Source organism: Topomyia yanbarensis, chromosome 3 (genome assembly GCF_030247195.1).
Source record: "Topomyia yanbarensis strain Yona2022 chromosome 3, ASM3024719v1, whole genome shotgun sequence".
Lineage (NCBI taxonomy): Eukaryota > Metazoa > Arthropoda > Insecta > Diptera > Culicidae > Topomyia > Topomyia yanbarensis.
The window spans coordinates 144,320,458-144,346,770 of NC_080672.1; the positions used below are offsets into that span (position 1 = coordinate 144,320,458).

Genomic DNA, 26,313 nt, shown 5'->3' on the forward strand with positions numbered 1-26,313 from the left:
GTGAAGTATTCAAACTTTACTTGTTTCAGGTAATTTTCCACTCCAGTGTAATGTGGCATGGGCGGGACGATGATTTTATATCCGTTGGCACACAAACGAATTGTCGCCTTAAGACCATGATTGATGAGGTTGTTCATATCCGAACGTAAAGTAGGCGGAAATCCTTTGACATAAAATGGAAGCAATTTCTCCTTCTTCTCAATTTCCTGTGAAGTTAAACAGGCGAACTTATTGCTAGCAAGTAGCCTTTTCGATGCAGCCGTTTCATCTCCGTCGGCATCCGAATTATGCTGCCGTTTGGATGCAGCAGGAGGCCCTGTGCCAGGGCACGATTTTTCCATCATTTGGGACGACGCGATACTAGCGAACAACGCGGACAAAAGTAGAAAAACACAGCTAAGGAAAAAAAAACGTCTTTACTCGGAGCGAGCTAAACGCGTTGAGTACGCTTCGCATCAAGGCGTTCCTATTTATTGACTTTACAATGCAGATGGAAGGCCATCCTTTTGTTCGACAAATGAAAATATTTTCATCATTCGTTTTGGTGTAGCTTTCGTTTAGTGGCAGAGTTGCCACATTCACTGATTTTCTTGGAAGGATTTGCAAAAACCTTCGGGTTTGTAGATTAGAAAAACATTTTCTTATGATTCACTGGTAAAAGTACAGAATTAACAAGCGCAAACTCAGTACTAGTTAATAAAAGAAACTTTCTAATTAAATTCTTTTTCCATTTTGCATTCGTCCTAATAAGGACGGTTGGTAGATAACTATGTTGATACAAGACGAGAATCTTTTGAAACAATTCAAATCTTGTCGATGATTGTTTTTACTGCGTACATACATCTTTCCCCTTTCGCAGCTCACTCCGAATGAGTACGCTTTGCAGCCTTCGATGTTTTGGTGGCAATTTTAGTGGAAGTTACTACCGCCTTTTCAGTGACTGCGTTTCTTAGCCTTTGGCTTTTTGGCCTTCTCACCGCCACCAACGTTTTTCTTCTCTCCGGTGGTAGCCGATTTGATTGGTCGTCCGATGCAGCTTCTCACGACCACGCACGTCTGTTATGCACTGCGTCTTACACACGTCTGGCTTTGAGAAAAGCTGCGACACCCCTATTTATAGGTTTTATCATTAATGTTGATTCTCATTTAAAGTAGTTTTTGAACTATTTAAACAAATTTTATATAGCAAACAACGTATCGGTAGCAAGCGTTAAACGTTTTCCTTCCGATTTATGAAACAAGATTGGCAATCCGTTTAGTAGAAGAAAAGTTATTAAGGTTCAAAATGTACGTAACGCTTTCGCTAATATGCACTACTATCGCTTTCTCGCTCGTTCTCGTGGCGTGCATGAGCCTTTCCTTTCCGTCCGGCTTCTAATGGCTTAACCAAAACTAATATGCCGGCTTTCCCCCACCAACTGCTCTCGTCAAGCAACCCAATACGAATAATCATAGGAACAAACATGTAGTGGACCTATATATACACTTTTCATTATTTTATTGTTTATTTGCTGCACCATTTTGACGGCTCTGTGCGGGATGGGCTGAAAATTTTCACTTCCGAGTCGTTTTCGAAAGATTTTTCAAAACACTATTTTTCCGTTGATAATGAATGTCCTACATATTCCAAAATTTAATACAACATTGGTACAAATATTTTCGACAAAATGCCGAAGAAATTGATTAAATCCATTCAGTACAACAAAAGATATAAGCTTCGTCGTTACGTAACGTTTCGGCCTACTATGCTTCAGCCATCGTCGGACGCCTACAAACATTTATTTCGTAAAAATATTCACATTAAATTACAATAATTCACAAATGATTACAAAGCTTTCACAACACATTACAAATTAACATTCAAACTCACATGAATTCACTCCAGACACACTCCATTCATACACATCTTCTGCCGACTGACGAACGATTTGTCATTGGATCCGCAACATACTATGTGGCCCAATTTCTTTCTGGAATCATTGGGAATATTGTCGGGAAAACGGACTATCATGTCAAAAACAGCTTTGAGTTCGCGAAACAAATAACAGGAACACAGATCGCTGAGGATGAAATGCTGTTTCTCTTTGGACGTCACGTCGTTGTACACGAATGTACCTGTTAGCTTTGCTTTGGAATGCTTGAACGATAGATGGGAGGAGGTAACGAAGCACACATCTATCGACCAACACAGTTTCATGGAGGCCGTTAAGCTTGTGTTGGAATCAACGTTTTTTGTACACCGAGGCACAGTATACGCACAAACTTTCGGAGTACCAATGGGCTCCCCACTTTCACCTGTCATGGCAAATCTGGTAATGGATCGCATGGAACAACAATGTTTAGCATCATTAGAAGAGAGCCAAATTCAACAAAAGGTCTACCGCCGATACGTTGATGACTGCTTTTGTGTGGCAAGAAAGGAACACATTCAAGAAATTTTAGCATCGTTTAACAGTTTCCACAGTAAACTTCAGTTCACCCTTTAAGAAGAAGAAAATGGAAAGCTGAAATTTCTTGACATGATGCTAACAAGAAACCAGAATCGCATTGAACGGATATGGCTATACCTAAACAATCCGAGGGCAGATATCTGGATTTTAATTCAGAAAGTTCATACTCGCATTAATGCAACACGGCAATTGCACTCGTCGATCGAGCAATAAAACTCTCCGATTGCAAAAACCGGCCAGTAGCTATTAAAACGGCTAAAAACATTTTGCGAGTAAACCATTACCCGGATTGGTTTGTCCACAAAATTCTGAAGGAACGATTACACAAACAATACAACAGCCTTCATACTGGAAAAGACAAAACAACGGAAGTGACGTACGCGTCAGTTCCGTATGTCCCGGGCCTCAGCGAAAAATTGGCGAAAATTTTCAAGAAACATAACACAAGACTTGCGTTTAAGCCGAGAGATAAAATTAAAAATCGAATTTTTACCAAGCTGAAGGACCCGATTCCACCAGGAAAACAGAAGAACGTAGTGTACTCGATTCCCTGTGGTACAGATGATGGTAAGGTATACATTGGACAAACGGGGAGGAAACTGGAAACGAGAGTAGCGGAACACAAAAATGACGCAAAGAAGAATGATGCCAGAACGGGACTATCACAACACACACTACAAGACGGACACATCTTCGACTTTGCTAATACGCAGATACTTGAGCGAATAGAAAACCAGGAGAGCAGAACGACGGCCGAAATGTTCCATATCAAAATGCTGGGGGAAGACAAAACCGTAAACCTCCAGAGAGAATGTGGAACGTTCTGTACAACGTACGACGGGCTGGTAACCAAGCTTCGACAGTGTGTGAATAGCGAGGAAAGCAGACAGCCGAACAGGACAAATCGTTCGTCAGTCGGCAGAAGATGTGTATGAATGGAGTGTGTCTGGAGTGAATTCATGTGAGTTTGAATGTTAATTTGTAATGTGTTGTGAAAGCTTTGTAATCATTTGTGAATTATTGTAATTTAATGTGAATATTTTTTCGAAATAAATGTTTGTAGGCGTCCGACGATGGCTGAAGCATAGTAGGCCGAAACGTTACGTAACGACGAAGAAAACTGGTATCGTTTTTAATTTCACCGAGAAAAATCAACAAACAGAATACATAACAATTTTGCGGTGACAAATAAACCCTAAATAAAAAAAAAGATATAAGCGTTCAAAATCTTACATCATTTTTCTTCCTAAATTTTGAAAAGGGGCCCCTATATTGAAAGGTCACGTTAGTCACGACAAAAAAAAAGTTTTTCTTTTGCTTCCGCTTTTTTGTTTTTGCTCTATTTTTTATTACAGAAAAATAATTTTTCAAACTTTCAGAATCTAATGTGACAGATTTTAACAATTTTAAGGTAATCAGTTAGTTAGTACAGCAAAATTTGATATAATAAATGTACATTTATTATGATTACAATCGACCAAAGTAAAAAAAGTCTAATGTTCGACCTTTTTTTTTTAAAAAATGCATATTTCTAATAAATTTTTTATAATAAATCCAGGACAGAAAAAAATTCTTTTAGAATCTAATGAGATAAATAATCTTTTTGCATAAATTTTAATCCAATAATCACAAAAGTCGGATGAAAAATGTAGATGGTATGAAGCACTGAGTGAAAATTGTAACCTTATTTTTCGCACAATCATACTTTCGGCTGAAATAATCTTCTATACTTGATAGTTATTATTTGTGTTGGGTACTGTCTTCTCGAGCTTGCATCCATCCATCCTGCAGCATTTGAATGGTTTTGGATATTTCATTGTACAACTAAGTGCCCTTTTTAAAATGTTGAAATATCGTTGGAAAAGTTTTGTTTTGTCTGTGGTGAGTACATATTTTACGAATTAAAGGACTTTTAGCCTTCTGCTTCAACAGGCTTCACAGCAGATTCTCAGTTCACAGAATATTACGTGGCTAGTGCTACGATCCCACTAAGACTTCTTTCTCGATAGGGACTCGAATATTTGACGACTGGCTTATGAGACCAGTGCTACACCCTCTCAACCGTCGCACCAGGGCAGGGTCCGCTAAAATCATAAAATTTCCATTTCGCTCAATGTGCCATAACATCAACGTTTTCCATCCGATGTTAGTGATATTAGGCTTAAAATTAATGTAAAAATATTATTTGTCATCTTAGATTCCAAAAGGTCCGAAAAAAAATTTGTTTTTCGGTAAAAAAAATCATTTAAAAATGAGTAACTTTTAAAAATGGTCAAAAACGCACTTTTTTAAATTTGGTCGCGTGCAGCACTAAAAATTTTACATATGATCGACACATATTATATGTTTTTGGAAAGGGCATCTCGGCACCTTTCAACCTGCATATTGACTAAATTAATTGAATGATTTTGACACGAAATATTGACTAAAAACTATAAAAAGTGCTCAAAAACGAGTTTTTTGAGATAATCACAAAATCGCTTCTTTGAACAAAAAAAATGAATATTGTTTTCGTGTTCAGCGACCCAAAATTAGTCTAAAAAGTACTTTTTTTTTTAAGCTTCATTTTTCTTGTGAACTAGTGTAATTAGAATAATTAACGTATACACCTAGGGACAGATCACTCTACGAATGTATAACAAATTTGCATCAAATTAGAAAAAAATGCATTTAATTTCCATTTTTGCATCAATTTTACACTCCCAGGCAGAAAAGTTTATTTAACAAACGTCCTTCTCTGTTCGACGTTTTGTTGAATGTAGGGTTAGATTTTTTGTAGGGTTTTGACGTCTTACACACAACGCCAAATACTTTACGAATGTCTATTTTGATGAAAAGAAATGCATTTAATTTCGCTTATTTTTAAAAATGCATCACAAGTGATCTGTCCCTAGGTATACACCCTTTTTTACCACAATACTTTGCACTACTAATGTTTGAAGTTAACCGTGGCTTTATATTTCGGCAAAAGACTATATGCAACTGATTAAAAGTGGTGTTTCTTACGTAGAAAATCCAGGTTATCGCTTGTATATACTTGGACTAACCGCCCGAAACGTGTGTATCCGTTACAAGTATTAGGTCTAGAACTGAAGTGATTGCAATTAGGCTTATTGAATTCTGATAGATGTAATTGAAAAATGATTAAACCACTCAATTTAGAATATCTTCGAATACGTTTTCACGCAATTCGAGTGTTGTAAGCATTCTAGGAACATTGTACTGAGCCTTGGAAGGTAAAATTTAGGCAGCTTCTATCTAGTACTGCATGCGAAGCTCCTATCTTTATGATAAAAAATTTTTGTGTTTCTTGATCCCACCATTTTCAATGGAAACATAGTTTTGGAACCCTATAAGCACTACAAAAAAGGTGGGCATGAAAGGGTTAGGGATCTTCTACCGATTCCTCGGACTTTTTTTATAAGAATTAATTCATTCAATCAGTCGCATTCAACCTCTCTCTGAAATAAATAACCAGATTTAACTTCATACTTGAGTTATGTGAAGAATTGGGGTAAAACGGATTCACACATTTCATACAGTCATTTTAACTGTACTCAGTCGATTTCTCGGAGTTTTAAACATAAGAAATACTACTTTTAAACAGCCGCTTTTTTTCTAAAATGTAGAGCCAGAATTAATTTAAAGCTTGATTTATGGGAGGAATACCCGAGCACAAGTAGAAATATTTTACGGTTCACGAAAGTTGGCTGTTTCCTTCCAGTTTAAAGTTAATTTTTGTGACAAAGTATGTCATTAGTGTTTTTTGCCATTAATTATTTTTTGCCTTTTTCATATAAAGAAAGGCTATGCAATCACTGTAAAATCGATTTTTTAACCGAGGCCCGGAGGGCCGAGTGTCATATACCATTCGATTCAGTTCGTCGAGATCGGCAAATGTCTGTGTGTGTGTGTGATGGCTGAACCGATTTTCACAAACTTAATTTCAAATGAAAGGTATAATGCTCCGATAAGCTGCTATTGAATTTTTAGTTGATCCGACTTCCGATTCCGGAGTTACGGATTGAAGAGTGCGGTCACACAGCAAATTCCCATATAAACTGGTATCACTTCGATGTACAAATGGCGTAATACATATTAAGGTTGCACAGAGAAAGCGCAAAATTCGCAAACGAAAAAAGCAGTTTTTTTCCACACCGTATGTCAGATCTTCATAAAAATCAATCAGCAGTACTGTAACAACATTCTACATACGCTGATTGATTTTTACGAAGATCTGACATACGGTGTGGAAAAAAACTGCTTTTTTCGTTTGCGAATTTTGCGCTTTCTCTGTGCAACCTTAAAATGGGTCCAAGATTACTTGAATTTGCTGGTCTAGATCACTAATGATCATTCAAAGCAGCTTCGACCACATTGGCCACCTATGACGGATCTTGAGGCCCCCGGGGAACTCGCCAAGTTCCTAAACTAGTATCACACCTATTTCCTAGCGAATTCTTGATCGATTTTTACAAACTTGATTTCAAATTTAAAATACAGTAATCCCATTAGCTGCTATTAAATTTCATTCGGCTCTGAATTTTGGTTCCGAAGTTTTAGGTTGGTTGGTAAGGTTACACTGGAATTTCCTATATAAACCGTTACAATCGTAATACCTCAGAGGCCAAAAACTATTGAAATCGTCACCAAATTACATCCATTCGGAGGTCTGGATCACTGAATGGAAATCAAACATTCTTTGAATATATTGTCCACTATCGACAATTCCGGAAATCCCGGTATCCGGGCGTATTCCACAATTTAAGTCACATCTATTCTTAGGTGATGACTGAACCGATTTTCTCAAACTATGTCTCAAATGGATGGTATAATATGCAGCTGGGTGTTGCATCGTTCGCCCCTCTCCCCCTTACAATTGCACCTCACCCCTTAATCATCCCCCTCGGACCACCCTCACACTCGCATTCTCTTCATTGACCCCGTATACCGGAAGTGTATGTGTGTCACTTAAACTTACACAATTCTCTCAGAAATGGCTGAACCAATTTACACAAACTTAGTTTGAAATGAAAGGTATAGCGCTCCCATAAGCTGTTGTTGAATTTTTAGTTCATCCGACTTTCAGTTCCAGAGTTACGGATTGGAGAGTGCGGTTACACAGCAAGTTCTCATACAAACTGGTAACACCATGATGTCTAAACTATTAAAATGGGTACAACATTGTTTGGATTTGCAGGTCTAGATCACTTATGACCAATCAAAGTTGATTTGACCACATTGGTCACCTATGACGGTTCTTAATGCCTCCGGGGAACTCGCCTAGTCTCTAAATTATTAGCACACATGGGCATGCCCCAACTGGCGAACACCCAACTAACGAACAGCCCAACTAGCGAACCCCCAACTAACGAATTTGCGCTGTATCTTCTATATAATCGCTGTATTGTTTTTGCATAAGAAACACTAAATATGGTACCTAGCATTTGTTTAATTAGTTGCATTCTGCAGCAAAAACTGTGGTTTCTATAATTGAAAATGTTAAAAAGTCAGTTTTCCAATACAAATTCCCATGCAAATTCCAAACGCAATGCGCTATGCCGGGTCATAACCATTCGACCCCAAATTTTGCACAGTTATTTAGTACCCCAAATAGAACCAATCAAACTTTGTGTTGAATAAACGATCATTTTGCCACATGCTAATCACTATATTGCATTGATGTGTGAATAATATGAATGTGATTATGTTTTCACTAACTCTCAATGTACTAATCCGAAAAAGTTTGTATATCCTCGAGTTTGAGCGTTCTTTTGAGTGACGGAATGTGTAAAGTCATGAAATGAAATAGAAAGCGTTGAAATAGTTAATTGAAGTATTTGTGTAGCATAAAGAGTGTTACGATCATAATTTGGTTGAATTAAACTTGATTCATTTCTTCTAAGTATGTTTTAGAAAAGCTGAACATTTGATTTTAACATTTGCTCTTCATTTATAAAAAATGGTCATCAAGCAAAAATAGTAACGAAACACTCACGCCCGTTAGCGAAATCGTTAAAAGTGTGCATATCAACTGTTACTAACATAATAAACGTGTTTCGAGAATGTTCATATTCAAAAGGCCTGGATTGGGGAGAAGTCGCAACAACAACAAAAAGGCTGGTTAGCGGTTTCAAGCGCAACCCCAACCACTCCGTCTGATATGTTACGAAGAAGCTGGTTTGGCAGGCTTTCTGTACCCGTGACATGAAACACAGAATTTTCATTGTAACCGGGACCATCAACCAAGAGTGTCTTCATTGGTTTGGACGTCGTATTAATGCGATCAATGAAACACATCAAGTAAGAAACTTCAATCCTAGTCACCAAAATTCCGTAAAAACATTGGAAACGCGCTTCTTACCCAGCTGGGGGAAAGAATTAGGCTAGTTTCCTCTGCATACCTGATTCACTCTTCGTCCTTATAAGCAATATTTTGCGATACAATATCAGAATCTTCATCACTCGTGCGTTGGATTTCGGGTGGGAACGCAAAACACGTAGAATAGGAACATATGAATTGCTCACTTTCAGGCGTGAACTTTTTCAGCTATTGAAAAAAAAATCAGGAAGTAACGCAGTTTGACAATATGATTATGGGCCTATAATATGATTCAGTTTCAATTTAATTCAATAATTAATAAGTTCCGTGGAATTTGCAGTGCCAATCGCAATGTCCGGACAACAATGCTACGCTATAAACTACATGTGAATGAAGGTGTTCGACTGTTGAGTCGATGTCGGCGTCTAGCAGTATAATCACATAGAAGTGATCGTGGTTTTCCTTTTTTTCATGGTCCCCATCACCAAATCGACGGCATCTTGCCCGTCCCCGGTATCGCTAGTTAATTAATACTACAGCTTTCCGCTTAGATCGTGAGTTGATATTGTACACACTGTAAACCAATACTAAACGAAATGAGAGCGCCATACAGTGAACGAGCGTTGTGATTACACCACTGGCTTAACTATGGATAGTAAGTGTACAGTTCATAGTCCCAGCGGCATCCGAAAAAAACCAACAGCTTGAAGCGTGACTAGAGTGTGCTTAAGCAGCTGACACAAGCTTGGGAAGGTCTTGGGCGGGTTCAGTCGTCGATTTGCAGCCGCGCTTCATTCCCCTTCCGACTGCTACTATCCCTTAAAGTAAATCAACGAGTGCTGTCACCTCTTCGGTCCTGATGGTGCAATGTAGTGTAAGTTTCTCAGAAGAGTGGAGTACACTTTATCACTCTTTTATTTTTTAACATTAAAAATGTCTTACGGCCGTATAAAGTATGACTTTCGTATAAAAGAATGCGGAAAATAATTTTTAGATAATCTTTCGAAAACGACGTGGAAAATCGAAATTTCCCAGCCTATTTCGGATCAGCAATATGGAGTACCAATAGAACACTAAAATTTTGGGAAATTTTAAATATTATTTCACTGCAGATTTTTCTGTAATCTCTTTTGAAGTCAGGTGTTTGAAGGTGACAGACGAAGCATTTATCGAAAGGCTTAGGCTACGTGCAGATCGGTTTGACCCAGACCCACTCATATTTTTATGCATGCGAGTGAAACAAACATGCTTTTATGATGCTGATACTTATGAAGGCTTCTACATATTCATCATGACAATTACTAAAAAAGTCGGTAGCACATAGTCATACACGAGGTACCTTCTTACATTTTTACGTTATTAGCCTCTGAATTGTCTGTCAATTTCTTATATCTCCGGTAATTTCCCTTTTTTACCTTTGCATTCTTTAAGTTTTTACTTTGTGTCGGATTATAAGCCCGTGCATACACAAACTTTATTGGCTTTTGTGGCAACAAGGCTTGTCTGAAGGACTACCACGTATACATGATCGCTCACATAGTTGAGATCGACGGCGAGATCACCGATTCGAGTTTGTTATACGTGGATCTACTGAAGCACGGGATTGGCTACTTCAAGTTTTATTTGCTTCATTGAGTGAAAGTGAAAGGGAATCGCATTGGACGGTACAAGTATCCCTTAAAATTGATATCGGGTGACCTTTGGTGTTCAATTACGTTTGCTTCGACAAGGATCATCAGCCTGTTCGGTTGTTTGTACCGCTAGTCATGTATTACCGCAGCGATTCTCAACCTGGAGTCTGCGGACACCTAGCAGGCTACGAAGTTGTTGCCATGGGTCCGCGAAGAACATAATTTATCTCGGAAAGAGCTTTTCTGTAACAGACTGAAAATAATATTTGGACAGTGCACAAAATGGATGTTAAGGCGAAGGGGGAGGGTCCGCAACAACCCTGGATGATTACGAAGGGGTTTGCGGGACGAAAAAGTTTAAGAACCGCTACATTACATCATTGCACTAAATATAAGCGAATGGGCCATTGCAGTAATAATAGTGAGAATAGCGCAGAGTACCATGCGAATGACTCTTGTATTGGAAATGCTGAAAAATGTGCCTATTATGGCGAAGTCCATATGATCTATTTCGATTACCTGTGCGCAACCAGCGCCCGAGGAATCCGTAGCATACCTTTAAAGGATGTTCTAAGCACTCCATGGCAGAAATATTGAAAAGCGCTACGCCCCTCACCTAGACAAATTATTATGCTCTCTAGGCTCTGAAAGAGGCTCTTTTCCTGCTCCTGCAAGAACAGGCAAAGTAAATATATCAGCTTAAATAGGCTTCGACTCCAAGCTGAAGAAACTGCTACTGACCTTAGAAATTTGAAATTAAACAAGGAGTTTTCTGCGCTTCCAGGAAGGCATGGAGTTGTCTTCTCGATGACAATTCTGTGGTGTTTATTTATAATTGATATCAACAGACACAGTGTGGTCCTAATGAAAATTTCTTAATCTATTTAAAAAGTCAAATTGTAATCTGCTGCGTGGAATGTGAAGATCGAACTCAGAATTGATCTAATTTACCCCACAATCACTGCTAAAGCTTTGAGAAGGTGGACTGATTAAGTGCCCAAGACCAAGTATCTGTCCCACCCGCGTTTTTAAAAAAATTTCGCAATTTTTAATATGAAGTCACGGCAGTTGAATTTTTCTTTCATGCAATTCAACTATGCTTGGCATTTATTCTTTTATCTATTTTACATTTGAGAACAACACCAAATTGAATAAACTTAAATGGGACTGATAAGGCCGTAGCGTGATCTTGTGACGCCTTTGGTGGAGTCTTACGTCGTTTTAACTTGACCTTGAAAGTCAGGTGCATACCCTAATAGCTGCTGGTTCATAAAATTTGACAGCAGTTTGGGTCACAACTTTACTCAGTTCCGTCTCTAGTTAAAACGGCATTAGTTTTGCGCCCCTAAGATGCTTACATCGGCTTCCGTTTTTAGTTCGACTTTCGAATAATAATTTAGTGCGTACGTGGAAATGGCATTATTTTATGATTTATCTTCACTTATCTCAGCACGTGATTTCAGTGCCCTTCTGAGGCTGGCGGCGTGGGCCAACCAGGTGAATCGCACGCTACGGCCCTGACTGTATTATCTTTGGCTACGTGTCATTCTAAAATCTAAAATCCAGCGAGGTAACGTTTTTACAATTTGGAACGCTCATATTCATTTTTATATGTTTTTCAATAGTATGATATTGAAATACCATGACAATAAATATTTAATAAAATTTCTTTATTATTTTTTGCAGAGATCTCAGTAAAAGTGACGTTTGAGACTTTACTGAGATATCAGTTTCTAAATTTGCTGACTACACAGCTATTGAGAAATTACCGAGCCGAATTTAGTGTGACAAAAGATTTGATAGAGTATATTGGACAAAACCCAGAGAATACTAGAAATTCGGTTTAAAGGGGAACATTTTAGAAATAGCAAAAGCTTCCAGTGAACCTAACAATAATTTACCATTTCATTTTAAAACTAAAGTGGTAGATCATGTTTTTTTGCAAAACTTAACTATTGAAGTATTAAATTCAACGTCGAATTTCCAACCGCTGGAAATTGGATGTAGCTGAGAGCTTGGATTTTTTCAAACAACCTCTTTAGCCTTTTTTCTTCTTGTTTATTTGACACAGGCACAGCTCAATGAGCTAGCAAAACTGAGCCGTGGGTCTTTCATGATATTTACGATATGTAAAAATTCAAATTAGCTTTCAACTGTCTATCGGGTCTTGTTTACGCAGCTTGTTGCTGCGTGTTGATATCCTCTTCCTTGGCGGTGAAATATTCTCTGCTTTGTCTTCCGCACATCAAGTGTCATTCGGTTCGTCTTCTCTCATGTTTTCGTTCGCGTCCATGTCATCATCGGTACTGAATTCATGATGCTCATGGTCGGATGTTTTTGTTTGTTTCTAATATTGACGGATCACTGTTGTAAATCCGTTTTCAGGCATTTGACTCTTTATTGATTGTAGGTTTGGACCATTTGGTGAAATCGTTGCTACTTTACTGTTGGTAATGGCAGTTGGTTTAGTGGTACAGGGCCCGATCGTTGTTGAGCTGGTGTTTGTTACTTCCGCAGTCGTTGGTTTAACAATCGGTTGTGGTTTAGCGTACGACGACTGTATGCCCTGGGTACGTGACCAGTGTTCGTTGCGAATATTGCGGGTGATCTGCGGGGGTAGGACGGTATAAGTTTTGTCGGACGCATTCTCACCACACGAACGACGTTTCGAAGTCCTGGGAAGAAGCTCGTCCAAGTATCTTCCTTAACACTATCCATAAAATTACACTTACTACCATTCAGAACAAAGGCTATATGTGAAGTAAAATTACGTGATTTACGAAATTCAACGTCAAGTAAAATTTAAGTCGTTTTTGATGCTCGTATATGTCAGGGTCAGGAGATGTAAATTTACACTATTTTTTCTAGGTGTGTATTTTAAGTCGTTCTGCGAAGCAAATGATTCTGCTTGACTAATGTTTTTGAACATAATCAGTACCGCATGACGTGGGTGGTGGAATTGCACAGCCTTAACTTCTGCTACGTTGAGCTTCATGTTTACCATTAACATTTGCTCCACTTCTCGAATTGATGGTCTAACCGGACATTTGGAATCGAATTTTTTATTTTTGATGCTAAATGCTTTTAAAATGCATGAATCGTCGAGCTTTGATGTAATCTCGATAAAAGTTGACAAAAATTGACTCTTGCCTTTCTAATATAGAAAGGTGTTGAGGCAGGATCGTGATTTCCGGCGGTTCAAACTTTCGAGACTCGCACACGGACGACTCGTGGAGGCACAATCGAAAAACGGGACGCCGATGGAATAGGGCTCACGAGGAATAACTACGCACTACTAGCACAGCGAAAAACTTTTATTCACGATCTTTTCCTCTCGACGGTTTAATTGGGAAAGAGAGTTTTTATTACTACTATAGCTACAATTTAAACCTACGTTGCTTGAATTCAATTTTCTTACACTCTAATTTTGTGGCAAGTCCACTGACAGCATTCGGTGTAAGCTTTTCTACCGACAGTGTTGAGAACTGTCAAAAGGTTATGTAATCCCTCTGAAAATCGTCAACCTAATCCCGGCCAAATTATTTTCTTCGGTTGACACAAGGTTTCTGAATTTTACAGGGGCGTAGCTATGGGTGTACGGACAGGGGTTATAACCTCCCCCCATCCCCACAGAACACCGCTCCCTTAAACTTTCTTAGATCACGCCTCATTACGCACGTACTCATGTACGCGTTTTCCTACTAGACCTGAGATCTTCCTTCTTGTTGGAGATCCATTATCTGCATCGCCTGCCATTGCTTGGAGTCACATTGTTCGCTTAATCTCGATTTATCATCCATGCTGTTCTGATGTTGTATAGGTTTTCACGATTAACAGGTTTGGATTGTTTGTTGGATCTACGAGTCACAATCGTATGCCCTTGTTTTTGCCTTTCTCCTATAGAAAGGTTATGCAATCACACTGAACATAGTCAAGTTAATCCCGGCCCGGAGGGCCATCTGTCATGTACCATTCGACTCAGTTCGTCAAATTCGGCAAATGTATGTGTGTGTGTGCGTGTGTATGTATGTATGTGACCAAAAATAAGCATATCGGTTACTCAGGAATGGCAAAACCGATTTTGTCAAACTTAGTCTCAAATGAAAGGTACAACGTTCCCATAGGCTGCTATTGAATTTCATTAAATTTCGACTTCCGGTTCCGGAGTTACGGGTTGAAGAGTGCGGGTACACAGAAAATTCATATTTTGCCTTTCTCCTATAGAAAGGTTATGCAATCACTCTGAACATCGTTAACTTAATCCCGACCATTTTTTCGACTTGTATAGGTTTTTTGTATTTTAACAGGGGCCCTTCCCTCATCATGTACCTCCCTACCCGAATAAAATTGTCTAGTTCCTCCAGAATAAATTTTCCTAGTGGGTCTTAGAAGGCACAAATCCCCGACTATGTACGGGGAACGTGCCATTTGAGCCAATATATTCTGATTCCTAGTGGGTCTGAAAAACCAGTGAAAAATTTGGTTTGAAATGATTTTGAGTTGAGAAACTAATTTAAAATTTCTTAACAAGTTGAAATTTTTTGGTGGGGTCCAAACTCCCGAACCCTCCTCCTGCATCCGCCGCTGATTTCAAATGTTTCAGCGTCGATACATAGCAACTTAAGTTCGAAGCTGTCGATTCATTGTACGTATGTGTAAATCGCACTGAATATGTAATAGACATTTCCACCATTATATTAAACATACCCTGCCATGGAATCGTAGTTTGGATAAATGAGAAAGGCACAATTGCACCACCAGGTGGATTAAAACGGGTTTTGTCATTTACATTTACTCGGAAACACTGTGTGTAATATCATATTCAAGTATCGACCATTGTAATCAATATAGTATGTCCTGAGAGAATTGGATGAAAAGTAATACATATAATTACCACAGACAAACAGACCTAAAAACCAGATGAATTTTCATTGCCCACAGAAAAAACGGTCGATTTAAATTATGAAAAATGCGCCATCTCGCCGAGCGTCGAAGTGTCCAAGGCAGGAATTGTTCAAAATCATTTCATAATTTCCCGCACCATGTCGATCGGTGAGCAGATACATTTTAGGATCTTGCCAATTTAACTAATTCGGTGTATCGAAACTAACCGAATTCATGCAATGGATTCAAATTTGTCGGTCCTTGGAATTAATGGAGAAATTGAACGTTGGTGGGGTGCATGAGCTACGAAAACTGAAGATACGGTCAGACTATATTCAATCTAGATATATCTCATGATCCAGTAGGTAAAAGAGTGGCGCAACTTATTTTCGGATTTTATGAGGCAACTCTTGTGCGTCACAATTCCCCAGACGTTATGTACCCACTTTTGAGACCTTTTGAGACGTTATGATGCATATCCGAAACTATGAGTGGGTCATATCATCCCGGACATTATGACGCAATGCCTTTGTGTCATTATATCCCAATATTAATGTGCGTTATAAGATCCCGGATATTATGACGCAGCTCCACTTTCGGACGTTGTGACACAAGAATGATTTTTGATCTTTTGACGTATTATTGTTTTCGGATGTCCCGGACTTTGTGATGCACCACCCTTCGGACTTTATGACACGGTGACCATTTGAACAATCCTACTAAGTTTATGAAACCGCCTGAGTATCAATTGTACCTCGTTTTAAAAACCAGCATTTATTTGCTTTCCTTTCTAATTTCTTTTTTAACGTACCCGCGTACGTGCAGTATGCAGTAGGGCATTGATGGAAGGCTTTTAAAAAATATTCAATCTGGTGACTTTTCTTGATTTAAATTGTAGAATCTATTGATAATTTCGAAATTTGTATGTTTGCACAGCAGAGCGAAAAAAATTGATCACATCATAAAGTATGTGGGTATATGAAATTGATAGAGCTTTTCGGTGTCGGTAAAAGCGGTGTTCTCAAGCCTATATTCTATTACATTTCTGGATAATAGACTTAAATCCAAAAAACGAAATCAGCAGAAGTGATCGAAATCGATTTTATTGGTCTAGTATAGGTCGTATTTTTGACGCCAACTATCATAAACACATATTCACGGGACCAAAGAGGTTGAGATCACATAGTAGACAACCCCTCTGCTGTACAAGCACCACAGTGCCGGTTGCGTATACATTCAAGACCGATATTTAACGAGAGGAGTTAGCACTAACAACCGGTACTAAACGAGCCGAAAAAAAAACGCAGCAGCAATGAGTAGATCGTAGAGCACAAAAACACAGAACGAGAGTAAACATTGCGCTGAAAAGTTAAAAATTCTGCACCCCAAGCATCAGTCTGTTTCCGTCTGCCGTGATCGATGATAGGGCTTAAAAATCGGTGGAAGGTTAAATCTACTTTTTTCGTTATCGCCTAGCGGACAAGCGCCGAAAACAGAAACGAGTTTTGAAGCCGGACGACGCTTTTTAGCTACTTACGCACAGGCTAGGTAGGCTTCTGTTCAAGTTTGGTTGTCCTTCGACTCGCTAAACGGTCTCCGGTTAATTGCATGCGGTTGGGCGAAGTGGTAATCGTTGAATGGGTTCGGTTTGCTTCTCTGACGCAGTGATAAGATCGTGACCAGCTCAAGCGAATTAGAATGATCGTAGATAAAATAAGCGTTCTTGTGTGACGTGTTTCTGCAATGCTTTTGTGCATATGTTTACAAAGATAATTCTAAAAATAAACTCAAGTTGCTGTGTCATATTTTAGAAAATTTTCGCATCGTTTATGTGGGAGATTGCGCGTGTGCTTTGGGATTTTGATTCTCCTTGACCTAGTGTAATTCTCAGCGGAAAGGAACACCTGTGAGCTGGTGCGGTTTAGCGGATTTTGAAGCAGGAAATCATCATGAGGGAGGAAGATCTGATCATGGCTCGAGTGCTCGTGGCCCAGCAACAACAGCAGGGTTCAGTTGAATCGCCGGGAGCATCACCGGCACCACTGCGGAAGACTTTGGTGACCAATTTGCAGGAACGATCGAAACAGTTCAGGTAGGTGTGATTTAGTAAGGTGGTAGGCTAGGGAAATGTGGGGTTAAGAGTTTTCAATTGTTCCATTTCTTATATTTTGTAGTACTGTTTAGATCCGATTTTAGCACCGTGCATGTTCGATCTATGCTCTGCTATTAACTAGTTCGAGCCCCGGTCAGTATCAGTCGTATAAATAAGAGCGCTGCTCAAATTTTAACTTTTAAATGGTAATCAGAACTTCCGAAATTCAAGTTCAGTTTACGAATTCATTCCAGAAGCATTTAAGTTCCATAAAAAATCAAACACACTTTTTTCAGTAACAAGCAATTATCAAAGAGCAAGTAAGTATACATTAGGTATGCTATTTATTGTTTGAAAAAAAAGTAAGCTTGTTGAGCACTTGTTCATATCGGTATGCTAAATCGCTTAGTTCGATCAAAGTAGGTTCGAGCATAGCATTGGCTCAATCATATTTTTGTTAAAAAATTACAGCTCAAGATGTACGGTACTAACCATATATTTTTTCGCTGCACAAATTGTTTACTTTGAAGTCATTTTGGTACAAAATGATCGTGCATACGAGCTTTCGTGACGTACGAGCAGTTTAGAATGTGGCTGAATGATACCCTAAGGTGCCTAAGCAGTCATGGCAAATTATCAATTGTTCAGCAGTGGTACAAGCAGGAACTCTGTGTTTCATTTGCTCCTTTGAATGTCCTGTTAGAAACTTGGGCGACGTAAATCATTTATGTTTTGTCACATTTAGTTGAGTTGTGCGATGAAATGGCGAACGGTGTAGTGCGTGATGCTTGCTTAAATTTAGAAAAGCATTTCCGGCCCGTAATCAAAGACCATGGCAAAATATTTCAGCAGCACTATATTGTATATTGTAACTTGACCACTTTTACATGTTACATATCACGAGTTAATGATTGAAGGAAAATGAAAAAAAATTTTTTTTTTTGGGAGCTGAACGCTCCTTGTTTGTTCACGTTTAATGTCAAAACTGAAATACAACATTGACCTAGGGCTATTTAGAAGATATCAAATATTGTTGATTCTAAGACTATCTTAGGGCTATGCGTGTTTAGTCTAACTGTGACTGACCGAGATTGTTTATGTTGCAAATTTATTCTGCTAATTCTAATCGTGGGATAGATTATGTTAAGGGCTGCGTCATGGGTGTACTAGGATGAATATTCAGACTGCTGATTAGCGTGGGTGGTCGTCCCAGAAAATGTTTACGTGAGCGTGAAATAGAGCAAAAATAATATCCGCTTCGAAAGAATTTAAGTGTATCACTTTCACGTTGCTATCTCTATATGTCTTATTCATATCAGAAACTGGGTTTTTGCGTCATGCCGTGAGCCAAGGGGTCAGTGGGTACACCTCGACATCCAGTAGAATTTCTACACTTTCGTTTTCGCAGTATGTACCATAAATATCTGATTTACGCCATATATGTGCATCATGTTCCGATCCGATCAATTTCCAATCGACAATGATAAACAATTCTTTTACATTACGTGATGCTTGAACGTGAAGAAATAAAAACCTTTTCGGTAGACGAATTCATCTTTGAAGAAATTTGCACTTTTGATGATCAAAACATGAGTACGATCATTTGCTTTTATTTGACTAGAAAACGTATATTTCTATTGCCATTTCTTCCTGTTCAGCAATATTCAAAACGAATTTATCTATTCGCTAGTCTTGCCCATGACCACTTGACACACGTTCCATACACGTTAAGAAATTGTTTTAGTGGTTCTTGCCAAATTGAACCTAAAATTTATAAAGAAGCTAGAATATACCATTACGTACGCTGCAAAAAATCATGTATAAACGGGATCCGTCGGATCGATTAGGGTATAACTAAATAATTATTTTATAGGGATCCCATGGGGAGTTACCCTACACCAATTATGCATCTCAAATTAAGTGATCAGGTGGCTATTATGAGTTATAAATTGGTTTTGCTATGATGATAAAAACAGAGCAATTAAGGGGGTTAAAGGTTTAAGCGTTAAAAAACACGTTTTTGCCTTTCTCAATAGAAAGGCATTGCAATTGCTCTGATAACCGACTTTTTAACGGAGGCCCGAAGGGCCGAGTGACATATACCATTCGATTCAGTTCGTCGAGTTCGGCAAATGTCTGTGCGTGTGTATGCATGTGTGTGTATGTGTGTGTATGTGACCAAAAATGTCATTCATTTTTCTCAGAGATGGCTGAACCGATTTTGACAAACTTAGTCACAAATGAAAGGTACAACGTTCCCATAGGCTGCTGTTGAATTTCTAATGGATCCGACTTCTGGTTCCGGAATTACAGGGTGATGAGTACGATCACGCAGAAAATGTCGATTTTAATAAATTCTACAATGAATGTATAAAAGTGAAAATTTTTCCAAAATATGCCCACAACTGCTTCGATTTGTAGTATTAGGTCACTAACATCCATTCAAAGTCTCTTTTGCCACTTTGGCCACCATCATCGGTTCTGGAAGCCCCGGCGGAATTATCCAAATTCAGAATAACATTTACATCGGTTTCTGGGAAATGGCTGGACCGATTCACCCATTCACCATGAAAGATGTTGCGTCCCCGTAAAAGCCTATTAAATTTCATCCCGATCCGACTTCCGGTTCTGGAGTTACGGGTTGTGACGCGCGATCACATAGCAAATTCCGATTCAAACCGATACTGCGATGAAAGCAAAACAGATAAAAATTTCGCTAAAATGTCTCTCAAACAACTTAAATTTGCTGTTCTAGGTCACCGACGGCCAACAACTTTCGTTGACCACCATAGACGGCTCCGGAAGTGCCCGGTAAAAGCAACCATCTTTCAAAATTAACGAACTCACATCAGTTTCCCGGAAATGGTTGGGCCGATTTTCACAAACTTAGTGAACTCAAATGATAGCTATAATATCCCCATAGATGTCTATAAAATTTCGTGCGGATCGCTTGTATGGTTCCGGAAATATAGACTAAACCGTCCGGTCACATATGAAATTCCCATATAAGCCGGAACTAAAGATTTTTTTCAAAAATATTTTTTTTTTGAAATTTCAGAAATCGAATTCGTATTTTTGATGCCAAACATCATTAAAATGCATGAAACGTCGAGATTTCATGTTATCTCGAAAAAAATTTTCATTAAAGTCGACTTTTTGGGACTTTGACGATTTCGCACCTTTGTTCAATTCAATATTACCGTGGCTGTTTTTTCTGTCACAAAATTTTAGAATTCGAATAATGATTTCTTTTCTTGTATATAGTTGTCAAGTCATGTATAATAAAATATAATGTATACATTTAAAAGCTTTTAAAAAATATAAGCAAATAAAAAACTCTCGTGTTCATGATTGAGAAAGGCACATTGCACCGCTAGGTGGATTAAAACAGGTTTTTTAGAACTTTGCGTGAAACTAATCGATCGAAACTTTTGTACATTATAGTGTATCATTTGCATAACATGCTGTAATTTTTCTATGAAAAAATATCGACAAGCGACTCGGTGACGAAGCTTTTTGTAGAACGTCTCTGGAAAAACATGATTTGCGGTGTTACCTGCCATTCAAAAACTACTTAACCGATTTCTTTCAAACTTTGCATACACATTCTATGTAAAAAATAAATATCGATAAATTATCTCGATAACTCAACGTGGAGGTTAGGTGTTAAGGGGTTATATATGTTGAGATGCGGGAAAAAATGGAAGTTTTTTTTTTCAAAGAGGTTTGCCGTGGCTACGATTCTAGTCCAACAGCTCAACTGAAAGCATCAAACTAAAAAAAAATAATTATAGTATATGTAACTGTGGTGTCCTTGAACGATTGATTAAAAAAAAATTCTTCTTTTTGGAAACGGGGACGATTTTTCAAAAAAAAACACTATTTTCACCTGAAAAAAAAAAATATCAAAAAATTCATAACATTAAAAATTAAAAATTTTAACGAAAAAATGGAATCGTTCAAGGACATGGCAGTTAAATTACGAACAAGTCAAAAAAAAAAGTTTTGAAATCGGTTGAAAACTTTTTCGGTAATCGTAGTCACCGCGAAGGTGTTTTTGGGAAAATATGATTTCGAAATAATCGCGTTTAAAGTTTCAAGTATATGCCACGCTTCCGTAATGGAGCAAAATGAAAAACGCTATAACTGTGCGTTTACTGCTCCGATCTCTATAAAAATTTTAGATAACATTTTTAAAAGCCTGAAATTTACGATAGAAGGATAAAAAATTTAGATTTTTTGGCCGACCTCAACATATATAACCCCTTAATAAAAGTAAGCTCGATTCTGATTTTTATTCATATCACCTATTGTATGTCACACATGACTTTGTGAGTATTTGTTACCAGCGGTGCAACGTCTTCATGAATGATAGTACTGGTTCTAGGATAGGACCAGACATTAGCCCAATTCGTGAAAATTTTAGAATTAATAGGTTAGTATGTTCAAACCGTAGCTTAGCATTTGTTTGACATGTTATCGAATGACAAATTATAATTATTATCCACGGAATTGAGCGGTAAATTCTAAATATAAATATGTACAGTGCAAAGCAAAATAAACAACGAAGAGACTTTGTGTCTCATACATTGTGCACTTTTGAAATTTTGTAATGATCATTTTATACAAAGTCCGGAACTCAAGGTGTATCCAGTTAAAAAGGCCATAAATTCGGTTTGGAAAATCATTTTATTTACTTCAAAGTACAAAATTTGTGAAAATCATCAAAAATTCAGAATCGATTCATTTTTGCTCGATATGACAACCTTTTACCGTGAGTATGGCCTTGAAGCGGTGGAGTGTCGGTGTTTTCAATCACTCACTATCACGCTTTCCCGAATCTTGTTGAAATATCCATGAACTGCGACCACAATATTTGTCTGCCCACGGCTTTAAAACAGCCTCCAGAACAGTTTTCCGGTAATATGTCCTATTTACTTCGACGCCAAGCTCGATTAAGAGTACCTTTTTGAGCGAAAGTCAAGAAGGTTTGAATTTACGTAAAGACATAAAGTAGGGGAGACCGAGGAGGGTTGAAATATGTTTTTGTTAGATAAATCGACAAAAACTGTAATTCGATGATTACTTATTTTTAAATTTCTTACTTCTGTTTATGCTTTATCAATTTGCATCAGAATAACTGGTAAAAATCAATTACAAAGCATCAACATATTGATTTTTGTAACAGTGTTTCAACTCTCCTCATACCGAGGTAAGTTGAAACAGCAATGAGTATGAGTTGAAACAAGTAATTACTTTATTATCAAAATGTTTTCTAAAGCATCAAATGTTACAGTTGTGTCATTTTCATTCATTCACGCTAAGATAATTCCTTAAAATGACATGATTCTTATCATTATTTTTCACAGTGTAAATCTATGTATAAACTGACACATGTTTTGAAAATAATGTTAGATTTTGGTTACAAATGCTCTGTGTACTTATCCCAACAGTAATAACAGTAAAATACTTTACCTAACCGTTAATTAACTATAACTGTCTTCCCCTAGAACATTCTACATTTATTAAAATGGTGATACTATTTATAACTGCAAGTGATACGGGTTTATGAAAACAGGTAATTTGGTATCCATGTCGGTAGTACTTAGTTTTTTTCTAAAAAAATCGCTGTTTTTAGCTCTAAAAATTGCATTAAAAAATTCTCAGCCACAAAACAAAAATTTATGCATAAAAAAGGAATCGTTAAGGTACGAGAAAAATTAATTACGGTCAATTGAAAAAAAAATCGGTTTAGTGGTTTTTCGGCAATCGTGATCACTGAAAAACCATTTTAGGAAAAAACGACATTTCGACATAATCGAGTAACTTGCGATCTATTTTTCGGATCTCTATAAAAATTTGAGACAATATTCTCAAGGAGTAGTACTTCTAATGAAAGTAATAAAATAATTCTATTTTTTGAAAAATAAAAAGGTATGTAAACTCTTAATACGATTGGAAAGTGCTCATCTGCAATTGCGGTATCCTAAACTATTATTTATGACAGGTGCTGGCTCCTGGTGGCCAACCAACGACTCAAATTCTTGTATGAAAGATTGGTAAAAACCTATCGTTTTGAGAGTTATCAAATCTCTCAATTTGAAAAAAAATCGCCAGAAGATACGATGTTCGGAATTTGATTGTTTTCGGCCAAACGAAGTCTAACTTTGTTGCAGGCGTCTTTTGGAAATTGTAAGCCTTAATCTTGAGATCATTTTTCGTTGGATGCTGCGGATGGATATTTTCAGTTCTTTAGCCATGTGATTGGCATTTCATAGTGGATTTCACTCAGACCGATTCTTCACTTTTAGAACCATGTTGCGTGACGTTGCAGTCTTCCAATGACCACCTACATGGCGTTTTGCGATGCTACCATTATTATTATAACGTGTTATGTTGTGGTAACCAATAAAATCACTCGCATTAAGGCGTTGGATCTCATGAACAATCGCTGCTTATGAATTTCCCACTAATTATAAAACAATCACACTATTACGTTTGAATTCCATTGTTGATCACTATTTTGGGTTTACTTATGACAAAACGCTTTTGTCAGTTTTATCTTCACATCTCGCCCTGAGCAGAAGCAAAAAATCGTCCCGCGCAAGTGAAACAGTCAATTCTACCTACAAATCAATCGGTGCCTATCGCACAAGCAGTTCATATAACAATAGCCTCTACACAGAGGTGGGAAAATAACGGTTGAGTACCGGTACGGTAAATCAAATCTCCACAAGTGTTTATGTTTCCTTTACATTGTGTGCGGTCTTAGTGCTGGTTGTGTTTCAACGAGACACGAAAACAAAACCGAGTTTCGTTTACACAGCACCGTGGTTTGGTTTTGATTTTCGTTTACCGGTGCTCGAGTATGGGAAGGAAACACGAGAATAACGAAACCAAACTTCGGTTTTGTTGCGATTGTGTATTCGGGTTGATGTTTATCGGCTATGCTAGTGCTGCTAGTATTTTTATTAGGAATTCTAAACAAATTTCTTTTGGGTATAATATAAGGTATTTTTCCGGTAATTGAAAAAAATGTCTTCAGACATATTTCTGTTCACATGAATTATGTTCGTGGTCATAAATGGCGTTCCTTAACTCAATATTGCGACATTTTCATAATGATTTATCATCAGGAAGTTTGCAAAATGGGTATGTTTGGTATGGGAAACTGCCCAAAAATCGAAAGTAAAAGGAAATTTAATAGCCTTCGTTTTTTTATACCTATGATAGCAGATCAAAATTTAAGATGACAGTATGTCATCTAGAATCAAGTGACATGGACATTTTTAATATAAGAAATATGTCAAAAGATCGCAAATTGATGCCTGCCGTAATTTAAAATCTGAAATTGCGAGATATATTCAATACTACTGGCATTCAATAATGAGTAAAGAGACAGACAATTTCGTGAGTGGTGACAATGTGAACAAATTTTTTTTATTCAAATTGTTGCGCAACATTTTTAAAAAAATTAATTGTTCTGCAGTAGATTTACATACAAACATCGACTGGTATCGCCGGAAATATTTATTCCTTATAGAAACTTAGTTTTTAACGGAGGTCTATTAAATGAAAGTGTTTTTACTATTCGTTAGTTGGTTGCTGTTCTCAATGAATTAAGTTTTTTAGTGATTGAATAATTGAGTGGTAGTTTTCTCTAAACTCGAAAGTTCGCGACCAAACCTTCTAGAGGACCTCCAAAATGTTTCAAAACGATGTACAGTAACAGCAAAAATAACAGAAATGCGTTTTACCAGCACTCAATAAATAAGGACCTAATCGTGAGTTTCCCCCCACTTGTGTCTGAGTTGCTATGTGAATATCACACACATCCACGCAATTGCCTCTGTGCAAGGATAGATGTATCAATACGATACGCTGTATCAGTAATAATAAGGATATATGTATACAAAATGCGAGTGTGTGCTCGAGATTATTCGAGAATCGCCTAATCAGCGTAACCCGACGTGAATTAGATCTCATTGATACGACTATTGGCGATATAAGTACAGGTCACTTTGAATGCATTGAATGTTAATGTGAAGTATAAAGTGATTCAAGTCATGTTTAATTGATTTCATTAATTTTATTGATTTCATTAATTTAATTGATTTTGTTGTTTTTATTTTATTTTATTGACATCGCTGATTTCATTGTTTTCTTTAATTTAAATTTAAGCATTTTGACATTAACATCAATTTGTATGCTTTGCCAAATCAAACATATCTACTTTTCATGGATCAGCATTGAAACAAACATCAATTGTTGCACTTTTAACAACTGCTCAGGACCAGCCATTTCGATATTGCCCCATTGACTCTCACCAGCTAATTGAACTGCAGACGAATTTACTGCTTCTTCTTTCAACCGAAGCACCGTGTACAGAAAAAACCAGGCTTGGTTTTCTAAAGCCAAACCGAAACCGCTGCTGAGAATACATGAACACAAGTTGAAATTCGTACACACATGTAAACGATGCTGAGTGGCTCGGTTTGGTTTTGGAAACTGAGACTCGGTTGGGGGTTTTCTTTCGTTTGCCATGTGAACGAAATCCAAACCGAATACGATGTGCATCACTCGTTTACACGTGTTGAGATTTTGGGAACCGTACCGGTGAATGTACGTACCGGTTGGTTTTCTTACCCACCTCTGCCTCTACATACTGTGCGATTTAGTGATGAGTGTCGGTGCCCAGCAAAAAGCAACCCAGCTGCGGTCGAACTGTGTTGCTGCTGATTTTTTTAATTGCCCCGTAAGACCAGCCGTTCGGGAAGTGGAACAGTTATTAAAAGTGCAGATGAAACTCAATCTGGCTGAAGTGAAAACCCTACAAATGCATCAAATCAAACATTGCATGCTGATTTCATTCAAGAACATTAACTAAGCTGAGTCATTCGTCTCGCGAAATAACATGCAGCACACCGCTGAATG

The 26,313-nt window shown here is 37.8% G+C and overlaps 1 protein-coding gene across 1 annotated transcript in view; it reads left to right on the forward strand.

The window, feature by feature from the left end:
• The first annotated feature begins 16,755 nt into the window (after positions 1 to 16,755).
• Positions 16,756 to 26,313, forward strand: part of LOC131693630 (NAD kinase-like) — a 140,770-nt gene continuing 131,212 nt past the window's right edge. The window contains exon 1 of the mRNA XM_058981599.1: positions 16,756 to 17,379. Coding sequence (XP_058837582.1) covers positions 17,237 to 17,379 — 143 coding nt within the window. The 5' untranslated portion in view covers positions 16,756 to 17,236. The remainder of the gene's footprint in view (positions 17,380 to 26,313) is intronic.